We start from the raw sequence: 10,447 nt of genomic DNA, 5'->3' as shown, positions 1-10,447 counted from the left end.
AACAGTAACAAACTAGCAGGTGAAAGGCCATGGCTGCCAAGCCTGAGACCCAGGGGGTGCGACTCAAGGATCCACATGCTGGAAGGAGAGCAACAACTCTGCAAGCTGTTTTCTGGCTGCCGCAGGCACGCCAGGCATACCACAGCATGTGCAGTCCTTGCACACACACACACACACACACACACACACACACACACACAAATGAATAAACAAACAAATAAATAATAGGAAGTTAAACAACACGTGTGAATACAGCTAACAATGTTCTTTTTGTTTCATCCAACAAATATAACCATGTAGACACCTTAAGATCGTTTATTCTTTCTTGGACAGGGTCTTATCTGCATGGGCTAGGCTGGCCTTTTCACCTTGGCATTGAAAGGACCGTAGTTAACACAGGACACACCAAGACCAAGTTCTTAGCACAAAGATTTATTTGCTCCAGAGGGACAAAGGGCAGGGAATAGAGACGAATACAGGAGACAGAGGCTGAGAAAACACAAGGAAAGAGGCTCGAAGAGGAGAGCAGGGACGTTTGTCCAGGAGTGGGACAAAGGACCGCCTCTGGATAGAGAGGAGACAGGTTGACTCATAGGCAAATGGCAGTTCGTCAAGGGGAAGGGGGAACCCGGTGTTAGGGTGAGTTGGTTAATTTTGACTGACCTTGTTAATTAGGGCAGCTTTTGATTGCTAGACTTCCACATTTTGATAGCTAGGCCTATCAGTCTTAGGAAAGAGTCTGGCATAAGAAATTATCCAAATAAGGGGAAGACCTTAGTGGCTAGCTTTAGGCATGTAATGTATGGTTTACAAGGGAGACGGTAGGTGGGGAAAGCAAGGCTTGCCAGCGCCATGTTTGCCATGCTAGAGCCCTTCAGACACGCCTTAGCTTCCTAGATGCTAAATCCGGAGTGTTTTGAGCATTAGAATGTGGATCTCAAAGGACATGGTGTATGTCTTGTTCTTGCAACCCCAACACGGAGAAGGCTGAGGCAAGAAGCTCTAGAGTTCAAATATGACAACGTAGTAAAGGACGGGAGAGATGGAGGCTCGGTGGGAGAGGGCTCCGTGGGAGAGGGCTCCGTGGGAGAGGGCTTGCTACACAGGCTTGAGGACCGGAGTAGGGAAGCCAGCACCTAGGTAAAAAGCCCAAAAGAGGAAAGCAAACAGGAGGGGAGCTAGGATTCAATGGCCCTAGGCTCAGGGAGAGACCTGGTTTCAAATGGAAAATACAGGCAGGCAGTGAAATCTCCTCTGGCCTCCACACTCACACACGCGCGCGCGCGCGCACACACACACACACACACACACATAAGCAAAAATTCACACATGGCAAGTTTGTGAACTCTGAGCCAAAGTCTTGGCTTGCTCCTTTTGACCAACAAGTCTAGCCCTAGGAGCTTTGAAGCCTGGAGCTTCTCCTGCAGTGTCCTACACACCAACCGCTATGGGGAGCCCCTCTGGCAAAGCAATCCCATCCTTCAGGGGCCTGCCGCCTCAGGGTGTACCCCCAGCAGCTCTTCGGCTTCCATTTAAGGGAGGCGATTTACAAATCTCTTCCCACGTTGGGAGGGTAGAGGTGGAGTAAAGATAAGGCTTCTAGTCTGGGAGAGTCAGTTTCCTAGTTCTCACATTCAAAGAGGAAGGCCACCACGGTTATGCCCACTTCTGCACGTGACAGGCTTGGGATGAGGCAATCCGTGCAGGGCTAGCGCTGGAGTCAGAGGTGAGAAGCATGAGGTCAGCACAACCGGAACCACACTGGAGCTCAGCTGTGTGGGAGGAGAGCGGGCGACACTTCTCCTTAGGCCAGTATGCTCCTCTAGGGATCTTGAAATCTCTCGGAGGGCTTTCATTTTATTTCTTTCGCTGTTGTTTGTTTTTTAGAGACAGGATCTTTCTTATGTAGCCTTTGAGCTCTCTGCGTAGACCAGACTAGCCTCGAACTTGAGAGATTAGCCTGCCTGCTGCCTCTGCCTGGCCAGTGCTGAGACGGAAGGTTTTGTTCCCTGTTCTCAAAAGAGAAACATAAACACCAACCACACCAGCCACAAACCCTTTATCTACAATGGTGTCCTGCTGGCAGGATGTGCTAGGGCAGTGGTGACACAAGGCTTGCAGAAGTAACCAACCAGTAATTGATTTGACTTAGGGACCACTGACTGCTCAAGATGGAATCCCTATTTGTATAATTGTACTCCTACATAGCATAAATAAATCTTTTAAAAGTATTTGGATTAGAAAATATTTTCAATGGTGAAACATGTAATAAAATCAAATTTTAAAATGAAACATATATTTGAATTTAAGAAAAAAAGAAGTTATGCACCACCACACTTGGCTTTCAGAATGTTCTGGTGAGATAAAGAGCTCTCAAGACCCAGGCCTGGGAAGATGGCTCAGTTGGTAAACATGAGGACTCAAGTTCAGATCCTTTGAACCCTTGTAAAAGCTGAGCACAGCAGTGTGGCCCTGTAGTCCGGTGCTTGAGGTGGGTGCCTGAGGCCCCTTAGCCAGCTAGTTCAAGGGTCCCCGAGATTCTGTCTCTAAAGAAGGGGCTGGCTCAGAGGGTAAAAGTGCTGGCCACCTACACCTTGACTTCCATTGCCTGGAAGTTGTCCTCTGTGGACCAACAATGTGGCTCATCAGATAACAGCATCTGCAGCTGAGACAAGGAGCTCCATCCCTGGGATCCACAAAGTGGAGACAGGGGACATTCCTACATACTGTTTGCACTTGGACCCCCCCCCCCACAGGATCATACACATACAAATGGGTAAAGATATGTTTTAAGTTACATTCTGCCCTCCAGCATAAACACCATTGCATGTGAACACCCCCACATCATATTTAACATTATATAATTTATTATATTTAATTATATTTACAATATTATGTTTTTATAAAAATATAATAATAGTTTTTAAAATATTTTTTTAAAAATGTGAAGAGTAGCTATTGACTGATATCCACCTTCCCAAACATACACATGCACTCAAACACACACACACATACACACCACACTGGATGTCTGATGATGTAACTGTGTTTCAAAATACATTAATAAACTTCCTAGTTTACATAAAATACACAGGAAGACGGGTGTCTTTTTTTCAGTTACTTCAGTATCAACCTTTATTTAACAATTGAGGCTACAGTATCAGTCTTCAGAAGCATACATATAAATAGAGTTACAGACCATAAATACCCATTGGGCAAGATGTCTACCTTCAGAAAACAAACAATCAAACAAACAAAACCAAAAAACTTCAAAGTAAACAACCTTAAAGCTAAAGCCCACTAACTACTGAGGTAACTTCATCCAAAGTGACAAGCCACGTGACACCCTTCCCATGGTCTCAAAACAAAAATGAAATGGATACACGTGCTGAGAGTAAACAAAAATATTTAAATTATAAATAGGTAAAAATAAATATATTTATTCCTGGTGAAACTCAATCATGAGATTCTTTCTTAATTTTTTTTTTTTTGGACAGTTTTTAGTTTTAGTCATCTGACAAATTAAACATGTTGATGGGCTTAGTTTCAATACATGGATACCCCAGGGGAGTGATCACACAGTTATTAGCATATCTCATCACTTCTGATAGGCACCCAGACCTTGTGGTCTGAACAGGGCAGCATCCGTTCAGTTGTATGTAACATCCATGTTTTGATACTTTTAAGGCTCAATTCTGTTTCTGTTCCCACTTTTAAAATCCTTTCAGCCCTTGATTGCTTGTTTCTATCTCTGGGCTGATACAGATTTTAAAAAAATACAGAAGTACAGATGTTCCTTCAGCAGACAGATCAACACCTTTGTGTACTTTCTCAGTAGTGGGACAGCTGGGTTTAAGGTGGTTCATTTCTTAGCTACTAAAGGAGCCTCAAGGCCATTTTTTTTTTTTTTAAACAAAATAACGGGTCCTACCTTACAGTACTAACAAAAATATACAAAAAGTCCTTACTCGGCTTGCTAGCTTTCACTTCCAGTAACAGGCAAACCCAGAGAGTATAAGATCATCTCATGATGGTTTTCATTTACATCTCTGAATCATGTAATCATTGACCACCCACCTTTGGGGAATGTCTACTCAAGTCTCTTACCTCTGTTAACTGATTCGCTATTGAGCAGTCTGAGTTTCACATGTATAGATCAAATTAAAAATGAAACTCTAAATCCAGTAATGCTGGTACTTACTTGCCTTTAATCCCAGCACCCGGGAGGCAAAGGCAGGTGGAGTTCGAGGCCAGCCTGGTCTACAGAGGGAGTTCCAGAATGACCAGGGCTACACAGAGGAAAGGAACCCTATCTCCAAAAACAAAAACAATCAAAAGGGGGGAAAAAATTCTACGAAATACTTGTGACAGGTTACAAAATTTTACAAACTTCTCATGAATCTAAGTTTTAATGACGTGAGTTTGTTTTTAAGTTTTTCTCAGGTTATATAAAATCCAAACTCTCTTTTTATCACATACTATTCAATCTGGAAGAGTTTGACTGGCACCTACTGACCTTACTTCTAATTTCCCCCAGTTATACTTGGTAGTCTTCCCATACTCCCCAGTTAATGCTTACAGTAACACACTTAAAAGTCATCTAAACAGACACAGTCCAGTTAAGTTGTAGTGACCTATGAAATCAGTTTTTGCTAGAAAATTCAGTGTTATCAAAAATGAAATGTTTCCTCTTAGAAGATGATGAGGATGAAAGTAAACAGTAAACACTGTTCTGGAATTGTTGTCAAAACGCAATCCTGAACCACTGTCCCCATACAATGTAACCACTCGCCATGCCCCTTCTATTACTCTTGACACCAACCTTTGGCAAGAACGCCAGAACAACTCTTAAAAAAAGACAGATATCACTAGTTACTTCCCTAGCTACAGGACTCTTCTAGTCTTGTTTCTCTAAAAAATAACATAAAATAAGAACAAAAATAAGCATGGTTTCACGTTATCACATCTCAAAGAACTATTGCTGAAAACTTTCCCATAGAAACTCATTTCTGTCTCCTTCATCATCCCTGCTCCAGGAGCCAAAAGCAAGCGAGCGTTTCCCTCATCACATCACAGTCCATCCAATACCAGACATTTGCATCAACCGGGGGAACTTCCTTCCTAGGAGGTCCCTTCTTGCAAAAGCTTTTGAAGAACTCAGGTTATTAAATTGAAGAGCTTGGAAATAAAATTCAGAAGTTTCTGCCGTAAATTCACTTTGTCTCCAATTCTCCGGAGTTGAGCGCATTCATCCTTCAGGTCTGGAAAGGAGTTAGACATAAACGTTAAATTGGACAACTGTAAGTCCCAACTGCAGACCAGTAAGAATTAACACACAACCCAAGTGAAAGGCATACCCCAGACACTTCTGCGACTTGAGCGCACCTGACTTTCCCAACAAGGTAATATAAACACACATGGGTCAGGTGAAGGCATTTGCTTTGTTTTTTCAAAAGCACCCTGGATGACCTCAATTCTCTTCCAAATATAGAAATTACATGTATTAAAAATTTACCAGCTGTGCCATTAGTCAGCCCTAAGCCATCTCCCATGATGTCATCCCTTTCTCTTTTATGGTTGGGTAGGGAACAAAAGTCAAATTCCAATCTCTTGTGATATTTTCAAGTAGACTTGATCTTCCAATGGCAGTGTCTCCTAGCTCCCTGCTTCCCTCCCTCACAGCAGGCAAATAAACTTACTCTTTAGAAACTCTTTCTTTTCTTTTTAAAAAGATTTTATTTATATATTTATATATTTCAGGTATATGTGTGCATATATACACATATATGTACATATATATACACATACATATATATATATATGTATATATATGATGAGTACTTTGCATCTGTCTTCAGATGGTGGGAATTGAACTCAGGACATCTGGAAGAACAGTCAGTGCTTTTAATCCCTGAGCCATCTCTCCAGTCCTAGAAACTCTTTTTCTTTCTCCATAAGAATCATAAAATCTCATTGTGAAGTTGGAGTTATACTTTTAAACAAACTTATTTTGTTGATTTGAAGTAAAGTCTCCTGGCTTAACAAACCTGCAGTGGAGTTATGACCTGGAACTCCTAATCCTGCCTCAGCCTCCAAGTGCCGTGTGCACGGAACTGCAGCCTGGTTTTGTAAAATAATTTTCAAATTTACATTTTGAGGTAGGCCAGTTTATTTCTACAAGCCCAGTTTGTATCAATCCATTGTCTTTACAGAGAAGAGTAAAGAAGGAAGTTTGATTAGCTAGATGTTGTTTAAGCAAAATAATATGTGCATGCCTTTGCATCCCAGCGCTTAGAGACAGAGGCAGGGAGATCTCTGAGTTCAAGGCCTGCCTACAGAGCTAGTTCCAGGACAGCCAGGGCTACATGAAAATACCCTGTCTAGAAAAGCAAAATCCTGAAGATGACAGCTGAAGAGTAGTTGACAATGCTTGCCTAAACTCAGTCATCTTCAACTATATAAACAAGTTCAAGTTCAAGGACTTAATGAAACCCCGTCCAAAAAAAAGAAAAGAAAAAAAAAAAAAAGCTCCTCGAAATAAAACAAACACTGCAGCAGTCATGAGGAGGAAAAACCTAGACAGGTAGGCTGGACTTCTCCCATCCAAACAAGCCCCAGAGAGAGCTGACCTGGGGCCAATTAAGCCCGGGCCCCACTAGCTCTGTAACACTTTCTCAGCATGCCTACTGGGCTAAGAAATGGAAGACCAAAAAGGCTGCTGCAAATGTCTGATAAAACAGCACTTCTGACCTACAGATTTCCAGCTCCTAAAACAGATGGCTGCAGATCTTTGGTGAGACTCACAAAAAAGTGCAGGATGCAAAAAAGGAACTCCTTCTCACCTGTTAGACCCCTTCCATTCCCCTGACCTTTCCAACCGCAGACAGTTAAAATGCTAACTAAGGAGGAAGACCTCCTGGGTTCCAGAATTCAGGCACCACAGCGGGGCGTCCTTAAACAGCCCCGAGGGGAGGAACTGCTTGTTAAGTCTGGGGGGGATGGGGAAATTCTCAGTGACAAGCCTTCAGAGCAGAGCTCCCAGCCGTGATGCCCAGCCTCGGACAGCTCCTCCCCAACCCCCTTGCTGGCTGCCAGTGACTCTCTAGGGTAGCAGCCAGCCCCCACCCCCACCCCTGTGGAAGTGAGCAACCTGCCGCGAAAAGAAGCCTGGCTAACATGCAAGCTGCTGCTTCGAGAACTTTCTTACAGTGTTCCTAAGGCACGCGCCAGGCGGGCACGAGCTCCAACGGACTAAGCCGGGCCTCCTCCGCAGCCCAGCAACGCCCGGACCCTTACCTGCTGGCACCCCGGTTGGGCTTGGGCTCCTCATCCTGCTCTTTCGCGACTTCTGGACAGGCATCTGCGCCAGAGCCGCAGTTATGTCCGATGCACTCCACGTGCAATGCACTTTGTCTCCAATCTTCCTGAGCTGAGCCGCTAGCTCCGGCGGTAGCTCTGAAAAAGAAAACACCTGGAAATTAACACTGAAAGCAATCCTACGGGTGCAAACTAGCAGATCCTAGGATGCTTCTTGGGTGCACCCACACACCAACCCTGGTGGCTCAATAAAAGTTCCGGCGGGTAGAGACGAATCATTTTAACCAATCCAGTGAAATCTCCCTTTTGTCACTCAAGATTGACCAGGGAACAGAAGTCAGTTTCTAAAAAAACGTGTCATTTAGGCCGGGCGGTGGTGGCGCACGCCTTTAATCCCAGCACTTGGGAGACAGAGGCAGGCGGTTTTCTGAGTTCGAGGCCAGCCTGGTCTACAGAGTAAGTTCCAGGACAGCCATGGCTATACAGAGAAACCCTGTCTCGAAAATCAAACAAACGAAAAAACCCGCGTCATTTAAAGTAGATCTGCTTTTCCAATGGCAATGTGTCACTGCCCAGTTATGGCCCTCCTTTAAAAACTTTTTATTTTCTCATAAAAAAAAAAACTCATAAAATTTTCTATAATAGTCCACAGTTCTTAAAATGTTTCAAAACTAAGCCAGTGTTTTCCGGAGTACCGTACAAATTCATCACATCTTTAGAAAAGCAGAAAAGTTAAATTCATCTTACTTTCTAGAAATTAGACATTCTAATAGCTGGAATTAACTAAATATTAAGAAACAATGTCACAAGTAAAATTAACATGCAGTCGTCTACTTTTAAAAAATATTTCAAGGACCAATTTTGGTTGTACCCCTCAAGACTATGACCAAAAATTATGAATACAAATTTAAAAGCTGGTCTATTTAGATTTCAAGATACCAGCTACTTAGACTGTCAGTGAACTCGGAACTTTATGTACATAGTAAAACAAGCTCTTAAACTTATTTTTGGATAAATTTCTGTATTGGCTAAGTGAAATCAGAGGCCCTAAGAGATTCCACAATGTATCATATTTTAATGAGTTCCAGGGTCAAATATTTTCAGGAATATTCACAAAACACTCTTTAAGGTGCAACATATTAAACATAGCACATAAAACTGAGAAATCCTGATTTCTATGAGCAGTCAGTACTTTTTCAAAAGGGAGAAAGGCAAAGAGCGGCTTAAAGATTCCAGGACCACAGAGATTCTGGACAATTGCTATACCTTTGCACTCTACCCGGTCCTACTACCTTGATTTGGGAGGGAGAACTGATTTTTTTGAGCCGATCTCACTACGTGACAGAGATCGGCCTTAAACTATACAGTCCTAGCTAATTCTCCTGCCTCAACGTCCTGAGCGCTGGAGTTAGGAATTGCTGCTCCTGGCAACGTTATTTTTTATTGGAACTACACACTCAGTACTTGACCTCGAGACACTCTGCTGCTCTTTAATCTGTCTAGCAATGCCATGCTCATGTTGGACCCTCAAGCAATAAGATCTGAACGCTTAGACACCACCACGCTCATCACCGCTTCGGTATTGCCCGCAGGCCTTATAAGAACAATAACCGAGTATGCCCCGCAAACTTACTTCCGGACAAGAGTCTTGCAATTCCTTAACAGGTGCCAGCCACCTTTGATTAAGATTTATAAAAAACGGGGGATGTGGTGCGGGAAACAACACTCAACAGTTACAGAGTTGCATGTGACTGACTGTAGAAGAGTTGGTGGGTTAAAGACTGAAAGACTCCAGGACCAAACTCTATTCTCCAGAATCTCCCTCCCTCCTGATCCCAACCCGGACAGTTAAAGGCTTTTCAATTCCAGCGTCTCCATCCCACGCCTCCATGGGTTCAGGGCGTGAGCGCTGGGAGAGTTCGAAGTTTGAACACTACTTTTCTTGGTGTTGGAGGTGGAGTGGGGATCGGGATGAAGGAGGCTCTCAAAGATGATTTGGGGAGGAAGAGGGCCTGTCAGGGAAGCGCTAGGCCGAGAGGCCTCTCCCACCCCCATCTGCCTCTCAAACCATCTTCCAGGCCACAGCCTGCATATGGATTTTTCTCTCCTCCTGGTTCCTGGTAGAGCAATCAGAGACCCACGAAACAGACGGGAATCCCAGCCTAAAATGCACCTGCATCCCAAGGACGCGCTGGACTGGACTCTTCTAGAGGCCCGCAGTCTCGGTAGAAGCCCCAGGAAGAACTTTCTAGACCAGTCGAAGGCACGAGCCGGGGAGCCGATTTGGCCCGAACATGCAGGCGCGTCCATTCTAGCCCGAGCCCCGAAGGGCTGAACCGTCCCGAGTGTGACCTCTACCCCATCCCGCCTGGGGGTGTCCGCGGGCCGAACTGCTAGGTACCTGCCCGCGTTGGCTTCCCTGGTGCGTTCTGACGCGCCTTTCTCTCGGGCATCTCAGAAACGCCGCGGCGATCTCCACTGCGCACGGGGCACTGAGGTCCCCAATTTGGACTCTGGAGCTCCCCCAAGACTCGGGTCTGCGCGAGATGGACCGCGGATGTCGCGAGCCAGACGCACCGAGCTTCGGGAGGCAGCACCAGCGCTGGAATCCTCTCTGTTCGGGCGTCCCAAGTCTTATAGGGACTTCTCTGGTGACGTACTGTGACGACAGCCCGCCCGTGTCCCCGCCCCTTCGAATGGCGCGGGAACGGAGCTAAGTCGAGCAGGTCTCGGGACGCCCCGAGCGCTACTTGCCGGGGCAAGCCGCGGATCGCCGAGGAGCCGACCTACGGCAGAGGGCGCAGGAAGGACGAGTCCTGCTCAACCTCCAAACTGCTTTCTTAAAACACGAAGGGGGGAGGGAATGATCAAAGAGGTCGTGTCCATCTCTGGGGCAGTGGCTCCCATCAGAAGTGGCTAAGAAAACCTTACTGGGAAGAAAGTTAGGGGTGGGGTGGGGTGGGGCCAGGCACCTGGACTGTATTATTCTTCGCCAATTAGGGACGAATGTAAACAACCCCAAGAAAGGAACAGGGAAGGGAAAACTTTTCGAATTCTAAAGTGTGGTTCGTTCCAAGGAAGTGAAAGACGAAGTCCTTCATGGTAGGCGTCATCTGAGAAGAGTCCCAAA

General features: G+C 45.1%; 1 protein-coding gene across 1 annotated transcript; it reads right to left on the bottom strand.

The window, feature by feature from the left end:
* Positions 1-3,105: 3,105 nt before the first annotated feature.
* On the bottom strand, positions 3,106-9,935 carry Pmaip1 (phorbol-12-myristate-13-acetate-induced protein 1). Its single transcript, XM_031365917.1, has 3 exons — positions 9,719-9,935; positions 7,297-7,455; positions 3,106-5,261 (listed from the first exon to the last, which is right to left on the bottom strand). The coding sequence occupies exons 1-3, from the start codon at positions 9,768-9,770 to the stop codon at positions 5,158-5,160; spliced, it is 315 nt and encodes a 104-aa protein (XP_031221777.1). The 5' UTR covers positions 9,771-9,935; the 3' UTR covers positions 3,106-5,157.
* Positions 9,936-10,447: the final 512 nt, after the last annotated feature.

Source organism: Mastomys coucha, unplaced genomic scaffold, assembly GCF_008632895.1.
Source record: "Mastomys coucha isolate ucsf_1 unplaced genomic scaffold, UCSF_Mcou_1 pScaffold13, whole genome shotgun sequence".
NCBI classification, from domain to species: domain Eukaryota; kingdom Metazoa; phylum Chordata; class Mammalia; order Rodentia; family Muridae; genus Mastomys; species Mastomys coucha.
Note: the sequence above shows the minus strand (reverse complement) of the source record. Positions and strands in the feature narration are given on the sequence as shown.

Excerpts from the sequence above, each read along its gene's own strand:
- Pmaip1 (XM_031365917.1), bottom strand. The coding sequence starts at position 9,770 with ATGCCCGAGAGAAAGGCGCGTCAGAACGCACCAGGGAAGCCAACGCGG. Across the intron at positions 7,456-9,718 it reads AGGGAAGCCAACGCGGGCAG|AGCTACCGCCGGAGCTAGCG; the intron begins GTACCTAGCAGT and ends TTTCTTTTTCAG. Across the intron at positions 5,262-7,296 it reads CCCAACCGGGGTGCCAGCAG|ACCTGAAGGATGAATGCGCT; the intron begins GTAAGGGTCCGG and ends ACTCCTTTCCAG.